Raw genomic sequence first — 15927 nt, 5'->3', positions numbered from 1 at the left:
AAAAAAAAAAAAAAAGAAGATTTTGCAGAGGGACACTGGCCTGGCAAGTCTTCCCTTCTAGAAGAATGCATGCTTAAATGAAGATGAATAAAGGTTTTGTGAAATAACTGAGTCCAGTGCATCTCTGGATGCTCGAAGAATAAAAAAGAACCTGGGTAAAACTGATTTCCCAACAATAGACTTTTCATGTCAAAAATCGACATGTATAGGATAAAACAGATGACAATTGAATCAATCATTGTTTCTGACCATAGCCCAGTTGTTATGAAAATGAATATAAGATCAAATGACAATTTAAAGACAAAATAAAAAGACTAGAGAGAGAACATCAACAATATACATTTAAAAAGCTAAAAGAAGCTAGACAACAATTAGATGAGCTACTACCATACAAGGCAGAAGAGGGTCTCAGATATTAATAAAAACTGTTATTGGCCTTTCAGCTCAGAAAAGCACAGTTCCTAAGATCAGAAATCCAGAAATGAAACTCAAACTAAAGAAATATTCAATACTTATGTAAAATATTACAGACAGTTGTAAAGGAGGAAGCACAAAAACCTCGCAAACAAAAAAATTTGAGTTCCTTAAACCCCTTAAATTGGCTAAAATATCAATGATGGAATAAACTAAATTAGTAGTACCTATCACAGAAGCTGAAATAAAATAAAAGAGTCAATGCTAAATTTAAAAACAATAAATAACCCCCCATATTATGCAAAGTATATAACTCTACACTAAACTCAAGAGACGCCAAAATCATGGCTGGATGCAATTATTACAGTCATGCATAAGGAAGGAAAAGATCCTATGCATATCATACCGTTCACGGTAATAGCGGTATAATGTTGGGCAACGATAAGAAAATGAAATATCGCGATAGAATATGGGTAAACGCGCATGCGCAGTGCCTTTGTTTTCATACGCACATGGCGAGAAAAGCATGGCGGCAACGGAAAATGAGGAGGGCGAAAGTGGATTGTTGAATGAAACGGATGAACCAGAATTGGTTTGTAGAAATGCTGCAACTTCAGTGGTGTGGAACTGGTTTAGCTTTCGTCTGTCAGATGCACAACAAAGCACTATTTTTGGTAGAGCATGCTAGCGGGCCGTCGTTATTACCGTGTTTTTTGGAAAATACGGCACACTTAAAATCTGAAAATCGACAGTGTCCCTTATAATCCTGTGCGTCTTATTTATTAATTCTGGTTGTATTTACTGACCTCGAAACAATTTTATGTGGTACATGGCGCTCGAAAATCTGTCTAATGTTTCAGTCCGACTTTCCAAAGCTACGAAGCCGCACCACTTGATGGACTGTCAGAGAACCGCTTCAGGTTATTAGGAGTGCACATCATTTGAACAGTCTTTACAGGCCAAGCATATATCTCCATCTTTCTGTCTAACAGTAAGATGTCTGTGATATATAATAATCCAGAAACTTTAAGCCGAGCATCCCGAGGACTCCAAATCCTGCTTCCTTCCCTGAGGATGCCTTTGTGTAAAGTGAAGGCTAGGAGCACGCTGGTGTTCAGTCACCTGAGCAGCATAAGAGTTCGAATGTGCTCGACAAGTCTCAGAGTGGGTCGGCTGATAGGATAGTGAGGTGGCAGCTTCACTTCAGAGCCCGACGGCATCACAGAGTATCTGCAGGACCAAAACAGATCTGAGCTGTCAGACTTTGGAGCATTTACACATTTCTTCTTTATAATAAGAAGTTAACGTGAGCACGTATGTACTTAGTGACTGTCGTGGCTGTCTTGAGCATACCTGAACTCCTCTCTGAAATGCGAGCGCAGGTGCTGAGCCAGCTGGCTGTTGTACTGCAGACAGGCCAGCAGGAGGTGGAGGCGCTGGAACAGCAGGACGGACTGAACGGGACTGGGGACCGACACTTGCAGGCCCGTCAGAACCAACACCACCTGCTGGACCTGGTAACCAATGAAGGAGAGCTGCGGGGACGGAGAGGGTCAGCGTTTGAGTAATTCTTATCAGAAATCACAGTTAAATCTGATGAGACTTTTACCAGGTGGGGATGAGGCTGCAGGACTCTGAGGATCCAACCGACAGACAGGAAGTTTTCAGCAGAGACACACCTGCTGGTCTGAAACACGAAGAGTTGAACAAAAACTGTGTTTGTTTCTTGTTATGTGGATATTCAGAGCTTTCTTGGACCATATCATAGCAAATAACAAATGTTTTAAAGCTATGCAATCTGTATATAGCAGTTGAACTGTTTAGATAAGTCTTTAATGATTAAATATACTGTTTTTTTTATATGAACTACTGTGTACACAAGAATAAGAATAACTTAATGTATTAAGCTAAACTGGCTGACACTTTCATATTATTCTTGTGATTTCTTATTGGCCCTGTTTATTTAATGCAGGCCAGGTGACCCTTTTCTGGTTTAAAAAGGATGGCGAGCCAACAAAGGGCAGGGAGCAGGATTCTTAACACATTATTTCCCCCGTTTATGGACAATAGCGCTTGGACATTTCTCATGGACACCCAGATAAAAATCATGGACTTTCTTGCATCAGTGTGGACCAGTGTTTTTGAATTGGTGGTGTGTTATTTATGGGGAATATTATTGAACTTGAGAAACTGTATTGCTTGATCTAAGCTACAAGACTGTTTAGTTGTCTTTGTGCACCTTAAACCGGGCACCACTGCACCAGGAGTAATTATTTAAGTTTTTCCTTTTCTTTCCTTGTTATTTTTCCTTGGTTTTGTTTAAATACATTGTACCTGCAATAGCGTTCTGTGTTGTGTGTATTTATTGATTACTGACCATCAGCTTCAGTAGCCGTTCTTTAATCTTCTGATTAATAATATTCTGCTTAATGCCTGACGTGTATTAATTCATTAGTGCTTCATCAGTGTTACAGTTGTTTAGTTTTTGTAATTCCCAGGAGAGCCTGAGGTGTTGCATAAAGACATTTTACTCACAGCTGAGAAGCACCCCCGTTGTACGCTTTATCAAACTCACCACGTGGCCTACGAGCAGCAGTTCAAAGAGCAGAGAGGCGGCGGTGTCCAGATACTCAGCGAGTAAGCCCTGAAGCTGTAAGAGGCACAAGGTTTAATGCATCGAAGGCACATGAAAGACACTTGATGTGAGCAGAGAGCAGCTCACCTCTGAGTACGTCAGAAATCCTCCGCTGTGAGTTTGTGGCTGAGGGTCACATATTAAGGCAAGCAGCATTCGGGAGGCCAGAGCACCTCTGCAGGGAAACAACAGTTAATGCAGAAAAGGGAAGGTGTGCTAACATCTGGAAATGAGCTTTATAACTCTTCTCTGGGTTTCACCAGACTACAACAAAGGAAAGCAGCTCCAGCTGCAACCAAAGAAATGATAGAAAATCTCCCTGAGAATAATCACAATTATTATTTTCTCACTTTTTATTTACTATTGTTAATAGATAAACCTCACAAACACACTGGAGACACATCAGTCTATAAGCCATGAATCAGTGTACATTTCTCTCATTTTAATACAGAAAAAAATAAGTAAAGACTCCTCTGGAGCTCAGACTGAATTCAGTTTTTTCCATCACACTGGCATCATTATCCATCTACCGTTCAAGCCTGTATGATTCAGATTTATACCAGTTTTTACAAGAATTTTTCTTTTATAATATTTCACAAAGACACCAGTCTTCTTTTGTAACCACATCCTCTTCAAAAAGGCAGAAATCCTAAACTTCAGCAGTACGGGGAATCTCATATCTCGGCATTTTAACTTTTCCTCAGGTACTTTGGTTTCTGCACTGCCTCCAATGACTCGGACGATTTACTCCTGATATATGATTAAAAAAAACAACTGATGTTTACTCGCCACTTCTTTAGTGGATGTTATGAACTCAACCCTGAACTTCAGCCTCGTGTGATATGCCAGTGTTCTCTTCCCATTTAACTTAATGTGTCCAGTATTCATTTCATTTTGATCCTAAACCCTTCGAGTAGTTCTGTAGTCCTCTGTGTCATTGTGTATCATCACTGTGTCAGTTAGTGTATTGACTTCCTTAGATGTGGATCCCTCACTTGTAGATACATAGAAAATCTCTTTATTCCAATCTAAGCTCCTTTTAGGCCTTTACAGGAGCTGCCAACAGATATTTCAACATACCTGAAATGAGGACTGTTTAATGAAAGGAACAAACATACACTGTGTTCTGTTTACTTTTTGGCAGAGAGCAGGCTGAGTCTGGCAGCTTCGACCTCCGTCTCTCTGAACATGATGGCGAGCGTGTCAACGATCAGAGAGCTCAGTCTGAAACACAAACAGCAGAGCTTCAGTCACATGCTCATCATCATCGTCATAGCAACACACAGCAAGGAAGATATGACCTGCAGTTAGTTATTATATTGTTACTATAAATATTATCACAGTCGCAGATTCTTTCAGTGTTTTAGGTAATATTGCGGTCTTCATCCACTCACTCTGGATTTGTTTCTGAACAAACTGAATCCTGTGAATACTGCTGTTGTTGGTATAACCACACGCAACAATAACAGGACCTGTTCTCAGTACCGATAAGTGCGAACATTAATGGGACTATAATGTAAACTTCAGCTCTTTACATGTTCTTTATTATCTACTTTATGAATGAGGAGGTGAAACTGCTTCAGGCTCGACAGCAGAAGGCAGAGAGAGGAAACCTGCCAGTGAGCAGGTTAGGTTCACAGTGTGTTATGCTGTTAATGCAAACTAAGTTTAAGTTAGCTTGTTTAAAGAAAACTCAGTTTCCCTCATCTCAGGCTTCAAAAATCTGAAGTTTTCACAAAACCCACTTTCTGGAAACAGCTGTGAAATAATGCACATCATCTCTGTAATCGCCACGCTGAATACAGTCAAAGAAACACCTTAATGAATCTGAAATCTCGCCTCTGTGGAGCTATGAACACCTGCTAAGGGGCTTACAGGAGCTGATCTGCTGTGTAGAGTCCACCGAGGCTCTGGCGGCCGTGAAGACATCCCTCCAGAGTGCAGAGCAGGAAAGTACACACCTCACTGGACTGGAAAACAGAAAATGAGTCATTCACTGCAACTCACAGGCACGTTCTGTACGTCAAACACACAGTGCCGAGCAGGTTTTATAAACTTTACCCTCCAGAAGAGCCGGCGCAGCGTAACGCTGCGGTGCGCGGCGGTCCTCAGCTCCTGCAGCAGCAGGTACATACTCTCCACGCTGATCCCGTCCTGCAGGAGCTCGGAGCTCAGCTGGCCAAACAGGTGAGCCGTCCGCTCCCAGCTTAAACATAACATCAACATTAATACCAACGTTTGAGCCTGTTAGCAATAACAAGTTTAAATAAGCCTAAACTCGTCACAGCCCGCTGTGATGAACCTTCAGGGCTCAGATGAGGTTTCTCAGAGCAGGTCGAAATCTCTGGAAATGTTTTTATATAAATCTTTATATTGGAATATGAGCGCTACAGCTCAGCACAGCCAAGATAAAATAATATTTCAGTTCATTAAAAATATTTCATGGTCTCATTATTTAAGCTCCACTCAAATGTAAACTAAACAAATGTACGTGTTTGCAAATATTAAATGTGCAGTGAAACATCTGGAGCTGATGCAAAAGAGGTGCAGTTCTCCTGAATGTGAACTTCTGCATGATTATGCGTGGCTGATGCAGGCGGCTGTAGCTGCCAGCTGTCTGATAGGCTTCACCTCAGCTAACTGCAGTCACTGAGCTGGAGCTTTGTGGGGAGCTACCATACTGTAATCTACAGCTACTCCAGGACGCCTCGGCTTCAGTCTCACAGAGTATCCGCAGCACTAATCAGTAGAGTGGAGTCCAAAACCAGTGGGTGCCGTCACAGTGGCTATGTCCAGTGTATTCTATGGAGTGAATGATTTCTGTTTCCACAGTAACAAACTGACCTGTGACCTTTATTCTGACTGGACAAGCAGGAAGTTGTGTGTCTGCAGTCTGCACAGAACAGTTTATTACCTGATGGCAGCAGCAGACAATGAAACGCAGTTCCTCCTTCTGTAGAGCGGATCTAACAAAAGGGTGGACCTCTGAACACACACACACACACACACCTCAGAAATCTGAGCGAGTACACCATCAGACACATGTTTTATACTTTTATACTTTTTCATTTTATACTTCCTGTTTTTTCTTATTTTGTATTTTCTTTGTGTTTATGAGCCTTTCTGATCTTCTGGTTCTTGGTATTAGTTCTTTATCGTTATAACTAAACTAGTTCTCAGTGTAGTTACAGATTACTTTAGGGTGATTAGTTCCCTTTAGTGCTCCCATTCTGTCCTTTTATCTTTCTCGCCCCCCTTTCAGTTGTGCCTAGGGTTGCCAACTCCCTGAAAAATAAATAAGGGACACCTCGTGGCCAGGGCCGGGCGACCCAGTTGTCTTCACCCTTCCCAGTGTGGTGAATTTTCTAGCTCTTTTTTTGTGTGTGAAATTATTTTTTTTAACCATTTGACTTGAAGTTGATTTAAGTAGATGCATATTCTTTGTGATATGAACACGTGTGAAACAAATGATCATTTTTGGAAAGCTCATCCGAGCCTTTTCGATGTGGCATCACAAAATCATCACGACCACAACAACCGTGAAAATAGTTGAATTTGCATTGCTGCTCAATCACAGCTGCCTGATCAGTGTTTTTTATTAGCAATTTAGAAAAGTTGATGGTGGTGGTGTGTCTGTGTGAGTGAAAGACAGAGAGAGCGAGCGAGCGACAGATTTTCTGCTATAACCTTCATTTTATGGACGCACAGGGTGAGCTCTCAGGTCGCATCAGAGCATCGTGACCTACGAGCTTCTAACCCCTGCAAGTCAATCGTGCAGTTTGAGCAGGAGCTGAATAACGTGACTGAAAAAAATCGCACAGTGTTTGCCCAGCTTTAGGTGTACTGTCGTCCGAGACTTGCACCGCAGTGTCGGCGTTTGTTTCCCTGTTGGCCATGCTTCTTGTTGTGGTCATCTGTTGTCTTCCGGTATTTTCTCCGTAAGCGACCTTTCCTCGACCAATGAGATGAGCGGTAATCTGAATTGTCATACTCGAATTGTCATAAGTGTGCTGTCAGCTCATTGGTCACAAAGCAGGAGAGGGGCTGGGAATTATGTTTTCAAACAAAGCGTTAATTCCATAAACATTTATAGACTACTTTTGATTCTCACTGTATTACGGGACAAAGTGCGTCCCTTATTAGCTCAATACGGGACGTGTACTTTTGTTTCTAAATACGGGACGATTCCGTATTTTAAGGGACGGTTGGCAACCCTAGTTGTGCCTCACTTCCTGCTTCATTTTGATAGTTGTTCCTTGTGTTTGCTTTCAGTTTTGCTTCTTTTGTCTCATCCTCTGTGATTTAGCTCAGCTGTGTTTTGTTCTCCCAGCTGTCTCCACTTCCCTCATTACCTTTCTGTGTCTGTGTGTATGTAACAAACAGCTTGCCTTTTGTTACATACAAAAGTTAATCCCTGTTTTCTGTGACTGCATTTAAAGTCCATATCATTACACAGGACACGCTCTGTATAACCTGCACACTGTGACATTTACTTATCTACTCCAAAAATCCACAGGGCACCTTTAAGCTCCACTTTCATATAAATAACCACAACATTTCTAAAGCTAACAGTCAATGTGTTAAATACTATTCATAGACAGTCTTCACTCACAATACTGAAGCTGTTCCACAAGCTCTGCAGGTGGAGGTAAAGTCTGGACTTCTCTGAGACGGCGTACAGGTGGAGCTCCGCCTCCCACTCCTCCTCGCTGTCCACGCAGCCTCGTCTCAGCAGACGTGACAGGACCGAACCGATCCTCCTTTGTAACTGTAACAGCACAGCGGCGGGTTCATGACAGGAAACAGAGCTCGACCAAATTTACAGAGACGTGTGACCCTTGTCTAAGTTACTTCAAATTGAATTTGAGTAGATATTAGAACAGCCGCACGTTTATACCTGACCACTCTCGAGGGTCTTCAGGCTTTTCTCTGAGAGCAATGGCGATGAGGCAGGTGAGACTAAGGGGGAGTAAAAGGGGGGAGGCTGCGGGACTCTCGTGAGGCCGAGAGTCTCTGGGTTCGGGCACGAGGCTGAGCGGGTGTGCTTTAACACTGGGGGGAGCTCCTCCTTCCTCCATTGGCTGCTGGAGAGAAGAAACAGCGCAGACATCAGGTTTCTGTGAAGTGTCTGCATCATCAACTGTGTGAGTTTCATGTCGTATTCCAGCTGCACAAAACAATTAAAAACACTTTCCTGATCAGCTAATGGTCTCGGTTGCTAGTTTGAAGTCTACCTGAACACAACACAAGGTTCATGTAGTAAATTAACGTCACACTAGAGCCAAATAAGCCTCTAAAATATGCTTTGCTTTGGGATAGTTCCCTCTACAGGCCTCATGGGCTCAGAACTTCTTTATTGTTTTTCTGCACAAATGTTGCAGCTTAAAAACAGAAAGAGCTCTCAGGTAGATTCACAAAGTCATGATAGTCGTGCTCCTGAGACTTCACGCTGTCAGCTCATCCTTAGGTTCAACTTTACAAGGAGTCTAAGGTTTGGGAGTGGCAGTGAAAGAAAAGTGTGTACGTTTAATGACCTACCGGGGGTGAGCACAGCTGAGCAGCAGGGAACATTAGCGTGAGACAGCTTTTACATTTTATGCTGTTTGCGTCTGTTTTACAGCGCTTCGTCGTTACCAGGCAACAGTTCAGTGACAGTAAATCTGTTCCTTCCTCCCTCCATCTCCTGCCTCATTCACAGAAGAACTCAAAGAGGATCGGAGCCCCGCATGCAACCAAGTAAAAATGCAAACTGTCCAGCAGCAAACCAGCAGGTCCTCTTGCTGTGGGAATTTATAAAAACGTGTTTGGAAAACAGATCTCTACATTTCAATCATCAGTGGGCACATTCTGCTGAAAGAGGATAAATGATGGACCAGCAGTACCAGGTGGATGTTACCTGCTGCCTGGTGTGTGGATGAAGCACTGCAGGTGTGATATTGAGGAGCAACACTGGAGTCACTCTGTGAACATGTTAATGAGCAGCAGGTAAACTAGTCCCTGGAGTAAATAAGTCATGAGCTACCGGAGACACTGAGGTGGTCATTACATACTCAGGTAAAGTGCCTCAGCTGTTAACAAGTTCACAACAGACAACCACATTACAGTGTTGAAGTATCCCGCACATAAACTTTCACTGTCTGCCTCACTCCTGCACACTCTGCAGCTTCTAAAATGATTATAACCAAATTCAACACTGGCATTACGTAATGTGTTTGCAGGGAGGACTTAAAAGCCTTTATGTGTGAGTATCCTCAAATAAAACATGCTTCTGAAGTGTGTCTGTGTTTTACTCACCTCTCTGTGGAAAATCCTGTGGAGGAAATGGAAACACAGGATGGCTAGAGTTACAGATAAAGAAACAAGACGACACATAAACCTCACTGGTGTCTTTCCAAAGGATCAAATCTCTGAAGAGACCATTCCACATGTCTCTGACTCGTCTTACAAAAAGCATAAACTTCAGTCTGATATCATTGCGTAGCATCATCAAATTACATAAACTGTCTCAGTTACCTTGTAATGTGCTTGTTATTTCAGGACAGTGGCTGTTTCGGCGAGACGACGGGGCTGCAGGAGGAAGGCCCTCTTTCTTGGCTCTCTTTAACCAATTGCGTTGCTTCGCTGCAGGCTTTTTGGTGACGTAGACGATCCGTATGTGTTGGCAGCGTTCCTGATGCTTCCCACTGAGGAAATCTGGGATGTCGTTCACCTGTAGAAAAACACAATGCTGTAAAGATTATAAAATGTGACAATATGAGGGAGCAGAATCAGAAATAAGACAAAACCAAGCGGTGCAGAAACGAGTCGACAGAAAACTGACATTAGCTCATCGATTCTAATGATTGACTATTTTTCAAGCAAATTTTGGTTTTGTAGAAACTATTGATCAAACTATTAATAAAAAGATGAATCTATACATTATCATGAGTTTCAGCCTTTAAAATAAAATCAGATATTTACAGAATAACAAGATTAAATAAAGATAATGTTTATATTTTGTGCCATATACAACCTTTGAACATATATACTGTGCACTTATAGTGGGTATTCTCACATCTTTCATGGATATTGATCATCTGCTGTAGACTGATTTTGATCCTGTGTGTAATAAAAGGATGTAGGATAATCCCACACTACTTCAGTAATCTTGAGGTCCGGGCACTGGGGGGTCCGATCCATGACTGATATCACTCTACTGTGTGTTTTTCCCTCCTGACAACATCTCATCTCTCCCTCAGATCTGGTTCAACAATTTTCAGTCATTCTTCTGTCATTTTAATAATCAACCTTTTCTCTGTTTCCCTTCCTTAAGAACAGCTTCTTGACAGCCGCTCTTCCACTGAGACCTTTTCTGATGAGGCTTCAGTGATCAGCAGCTGATCAGCTGAAGGTCCTCCTCTCATATTTTTCATGGATATTGATCATCTGCTAAAGATAGATTTTAAATCTAAGTTTTCAGCTAGCAGATCTTTGTGAATAATGTTGTTGTTGTAAAAATATTATTTTGTGCCTGTGAAACTGTCATCTTTGGCAACTTAATGACAGAAAGAATGATTGTGTTTTTTATGACACACTGCTGTTGTCATAAAATAGTAAACTGGTTCTTTGCTAATATTCTGTTATGTGTGGAGACAACACTGGTTCATCTGAGTTAAGATCCTTTTTTATGCTTGGATCATAGTTACTTTGAAAGCCTGGAGAAGCAGCTAAAGAGCACTTAAAAAAAACAGCAGAAACATCTATAAAATACAAAGAAATCAAGGGTGGGTCAAAACTTCTGGATTGTATTTTGTCAGATTTTATTTTATTGAGTGACTCTAATTTATTTAACTGCTTTTTCAATGTTGCATTGAATATGTTGGCGGCTGCTTTGTCACGGGAACTTGAATAAAGCACGTCTCATCTTCTGAGCGGCTTTAATTTTGCGTTTGCCAAAGATCGCGTTACAAAAGACCTGATTTCTGTTTGTTACAGTGAGCAGGTTCGAGTCCCAGTAAGTTTCCATGAGCTCCCAGTGCTCTGAAGATCCTCCACAAAGTGGCTAAAGGGTGGTGCTGAGGCCATGGAGAGGCCAGCACAGGTCATCAGGTGGTAATCTTAGAGTTAATGCAGATGGGATTAACTCTGTTAGGGCCGAGTTAAACCTCTGACATAACGAGATGAAGTTAGAGGCTCGGCGTGACTTTTGCTGCATGTATTGCAGCTCTGTATTATGTGGCATTGGAACTATTTTAAGCTTTTAAAGTTTAATTAAAATCTGAGGATAACGGCTTCCTCATTAACGTTTTGTCTGTGCTGCTCTTTGGCAGGTTGATATACATGAAGTACTTGAAACGGTCACATGGGCAGCCCTAACAATAAGTACATACCAACATTACTGACAGCTGTTAATCATACCTGAGTCCTGCTCCGTGATTGGTTTCCAGGCTTCCTGCAACTCAGGTGCTCTGAGGCTCAGTGCAGCTCAGTATGAGCAGACATGAAATATGCAAACCAGAGCAGGTGTTACGCTCTTGTTCTCGCCATCAGCAGTAAAGGTGAGAAGTGAAACCTATAAATCGAACTAACTCGTGTGTAATCTGAAGAGTTTAACAGGGATTAATCAGCAGAAGCCGGTTAGTCAGTGAACGCACCATGTGACATGCATGTAATCTAACGTGCTTTAGTCGTGGTTTGGCTGTCACTCAAGGTTATGTCAGTTAAGTCTCCAAAAACCTAAACTTATTCAGTTTACTGTCAAATTAGACAGAAAAAATTGAGCTTTAACATGTTCTGCTAATAGAACTATCTCTAAAGATCCACTAATTACCTCATTGGGTTCAGCTTTAAAGATGTCACAAGTCAAAAATAATAGAAATCTATGGGGTCCTAATTATAAACTGCAAACTTCATCCATATTTATCTCTAAATGTTCTTTAAAAATCTGGAGCTTGGTTTTAAACCTAAGCGTGAAGAGTTAAACGTCAATATCAAGTTTAGATTTAAAGTCTGACAGTAAATTCTCATCTTTACGGCTCTGGTCAGAAAAAAGCTAGACGAAAGGCCAGAGCCATTTAAATCTGTGTGATGCTTCTTCAGCCCTAGCTCTCAGCCGAACTTCACTGCAGGAATATCAGCCAAAGTGCAAACAGGTCACAACCCTTTGGACTTTGTTTTGCTGTCTTCTCTGGTTTGTTCACAGTTTAGGTTTCAAAGATAACTGAGATTTTCCTTGACTCTGTGATGTCAGTCTGGAGATTATTTCGTCTTGATGCATTCTCAATCATCCAGGTAAATTAATCTCCAAAGGTTGATTCTGTTCATCTGGATGTAGCGTTTTCAGTGGGAAAAACGTTTCGTCACTCATCCAAGTGACTTCTTCAGTCGACTGAAGAAGTCACTTGGATGAGCAGAATCACCCATTGGAGATCTGGTGAATATTTGTAAAAGAAATACAGATATTTTCTTCTACAGCCACTTCAAAATGTAGGCCTTGTCTTGTCCTCTTTCACCTGATGTGATACACGTTGCAGTTTTGACACAAATCCCTTCTGAACACATCCTGTAGACTCATTACAACACAGCTTCCAAATGCAATGTTAGGATTTAACTATTAAAGTTTTCGAGCCTTTACTGAACAAACGAGACATGAACACTTCACAGTATGCTTATTTTCTGGATTCATTGATAAATATTTGGTCTGCACAACAATATCCATGACAGACATTAAAACAGTCACGTCATCATTTAAGATAAAAATACTGGAAATGAGTGCTTTAACTCTGTACTGTTTCTTTTAAAAGTTTACTTTTATTTACCTTAAAAATAACTTACCTTAAACGCCAATTTAATAGAAAATCCAATAAATATGGTAGAAGGTTTTTCTGTTGATTTTATATCAATATTAAAAATACATATTTTTTTTATCATTTATTGAAAAAACTCGACGTCTTAAGTCTTCACAGTATTTACACTTATTTTCTCCAATAATAACAAATATCTATCGGCAAAATACTAATTTTTTTTTTCAAAATATCGTATCTTACTTTATTAAAATCAGGTTATAACAGGTCATGTTCAGATTTTTTGTTTGTTTTTTCGTTTAATAAAAACAGCTTTTGATGGATTTTGTGTCGGTTAATTAGGGCGGGATTAATGCAGTAGAAACCAAAATAAATACTTTTTAAAATCACTTTTTCCGTTCAAACTCACCAGCTCGATGTAACGCACGCGCCTGAAGCTAACGGCTGCCGTGAGAGTGCGTGGCGAGTACTCGGTGAGGTACACGCACTCGTCGCTGAGCACCACGTGCATGTACACCTTGTTGATGGACTCGGACAGCACCACGCACGGCTCGTAAACCCGGATCCGTTCGTACACCCTCCGCTCCAGCTTCCGCTGCAGGAACGAGTCCAGCCGCGCATTCCGCCGGCACAGCAGCGACCCGGAGCCGCTGTGGGCCATGACGGGACCGCTCCGTGGAGCCGCCGGTAACGCCTCTGAGATTTCAACCGCCGCTTTGTCGCGAGGCGGGTGCTCACAGGTCCAGCTCCATCCGGTAAGTTTGAAAAGTCGAGTTAAGATGAACACACGCCGCTGGTTCTGTCCCGGTTCTGGACAGTGAGCTGTAGGTAAAGCGCCAATGACTCGAGCCGTCAGTGCGTCTGCTCTCTGATTGGTCAGCGAAGAGGAGCGAAACATTGCTGATTGGCCAAACGCAATAATTATGTAGTAATTACTGTACTTAAATAATATATGTCATGATTAAATAAATAAGTATATATATATATGTTTTACTGAGCCGTCTGAGTGAATAAATAATGATGCACACGAAGCGTGTCGCTCCCAGTGAAGGGATGGAAACTTACTGGGGCTCGAACCTGCTCACTGTACCTCTTTTTATATGTTTTATACAAATAATGGTTTGATATGGAATTAAACCTCATTTTATATTTAACATTAGTTATTAATTAAATGATTCTGTTTATTCATAATATTTTGGGGGAATATTTGTTAATTTCTCATATTTTATTTGCTTAAAATAGATTACAGGTTGCAGTTTTATGAATTTCTTGTGATGGATATTAGCCTATAAATTAGATTGTTGTAATTTAATAGCATTATAAAAACATACAGTCTGCGTTAAACCTTTTGAATGATGATAAAATATTTTTTCTTTTAATTTCGATGTTGTTGCACTTTCTGACTCTTACCACTAAGAGACGGCAGACTGCAGATTATCACAGTTTCTTCCTGTGTCTCTAACACGGTTCAGTGAAGAATAAATCTTTGTGCTGCTGCTGACAGATTGCGTCTGTGTGAAGCATGAAAAATGCTGAAAATGTGGCATTGTCTCCTTCATCCTCCTTGTCCTCCTCATCTTCCTCGGGATGACCGTTTCAAGCGCAAAGGCGGTTTGAAGGGAAGTTTTGTAACGGGATGAAAATATTAACGGAGGACCACACACACACACACACACACACACACACACACACACACACACACACACACACACACACACACACACACAACATGAAGGTTGTTGTTCTTGCAGTGTTGTTTCAGAGTCAATCTTTTTCACTCAAAGAGGTTTGGTAAAGATTCAAATTCATCTTAATCTGCTGTTTGATTCTGTCTTAAAAAAATTCTAAATTTTGTGTTTTCAACATCCTCAACTCTGAATAGACTCCAAAACACCACAAAAAAGTGAATATTTATAAAGACTAAATCATAAAAATGATGCCCTTTCTCTTTTTGGGTTAGCTGTCACTGCTTGCAGTTTTAGTTTACTGGTCCTTGTGAGCCGATCAGTACTGTACTCCTTTATCACCATCAGCACCATCTTCCTCACCATCACTGTGTCTGTGTGCAGCTGCAAAGAGCAGCGGTGGGCTGACCGTGCACACTACCGTCTTTGTTCTGCAGAAGAAGAAGTAAACACTTTGCCAGCAGACAGAGGGAGAATATAGCCTCATGACAAACACACACACACACTGGATTTGGTTGGTTATGACCTTTGTGGCATTTTGAAAGTATCAAGGATTGTAACATCTAGTCTTTTTACTGAATCAAAAGGAGATGCTGGAGTTTCATGAGTTTGTGTTTGTCATTTAAATTCAGTCTTGCTTAATACACAACATTCAAATTACTGTCACCTTACAGTAATCCTGATACTTGTACTTGATGTGTTCAGTTTAGTTATTTGCACTCGCGTTCAAACTACTTCCAGTCTTCTTCTTCTTCTGGCGTTGTTACAGCGGATGATCTGCCTCCATCTCCTCCTATCCCAGCATCCTTCTTCTGCCCGGCAGTTCTATCTTCATCATCCTTCCTCCAGTATGTCTTCTCTCCCTCGTCTGCATATGTGCAAACCATCTCAGGCTCTCTGACTCCAAACTGTCCCCCTGTCCTCCGCTTGCTTCCAGTGAATATCTGAACATGTTCAGCTTGGCCTCCAAACCAACATCACAGCAGAGGGTTAAGGTTTAATTAATAACTACTAGTTAGCACCTCCACCCTGCCAGCAATCTCTTCTTCTTGTGCACTCTGTTGCTTTGGATGGTGACTTTCATTCCTCTTCTCTGCAGAGCATCCTTCCACTTCTCCAGGTTCTCCTCCACCTGCTCCTTACTCCGGCTGCAGATCAAAGTTTCATCTGCATCTGTATTCTCTAGATGTTTGCAGATCTCCAGTAAATTGCCCAAATTGCTCAGAAATGTAAATTTTTACAGTTGCAGCATTAACAGACACCCCAGAGTAGCTTTTCGAAAGGCAAGTGTAAACAGACTCACACGGCTTACAGTCAAACATTTGAATGTTTGAACTCTGATTTTGATTCACGGTTTTAATAAATATGAGAGAGCACAGTGTTTATTTCTGACTGTGGTATTTCAGTTTCT

At 41.3% G+C, this 15927-nt stretch overlaps 1 protein-coding gene across 1 annotated transcript; it reads right to left on the bottom strand.

Annotated features, from left to right (window-relative positions):
• Positions 1–165: 165 nt before the first annotated feature.
• On the bottom strand, positions 166–13681 carry cunh12orf56 (chromosome unknown C12orf56 homolog). Its single transcript, XM_005949152.3, has 14 exons — positions 13241–13681; positions 9563–9776; positions 9344–9359; positions 7947–8133; positions 7662–7817; positions 5964–6034; positions 5111–5255; positions 4925–5019; positions 4184–4273; positions 3137–3224; positions 2990–3064; positions 2024–2101; positions 1768–1949; positions 166–1644 (listed from the first exon to the last, which is right to left on the bottom strand). The coding sequence occupies exons 1-14, from the start codon at positions 13490–13492 to the stop codon at positions 1533–1535; spliced, it is 1761 nt and encodes a 586-aa protein (XP_005949214.1). The 5' UTR covers positions 13493–13681; the 3' UTR covers positions 166–1532.
• Positions 13682–15927: the final 2246 nt, after the last annotated feature.

This window comes from Haplochromis burtoni, unplaced genomic scaffold, assembly GCF_018398535.1.
Source record: "Haplochromis burtoni strain Fernald_Lab_line unplaced genomic scaffold, NCSU_Asbu1 Contig_638, whole genome shotgun sequence".
Classification (NCBI taxonomy): domain Eukaryota; kingdom Metazoa; phylum Chordata; class Actinopteri; order Cichliformes; family Cichlidae; genus Haplochromis; species Haplochromis burtoni.
Note: the sequence above shows the minus strand (reverse complement) of the source record. Positions and strands in the feature narration are given on the sequence as shown.

Coding starts and splice junctions, on each gene's coding strand:
- cunh12orf56 (XM_005949152.3), bottom strand. CDS start 13,492: ATGGCCCACAGCGGCTCCGGGTCGCTGCTGTGCCGGCGGAATGCGCGG. Junction 5,020..5,110: donor TGCGCCGGCTCTTCTGGAGG/GTAAAGTTTATA, acceptor TCTGTTTTCCAG/TCCAGTGAGGTGTGTACTTT. Junction 2,102..2,989: donor TGCTGCTCGTAGGCCACGTG/GTGAGTTTGATA, acceptor TTCGTGTTTCAG/ACCAGCAGGTGTGTCTCTGC.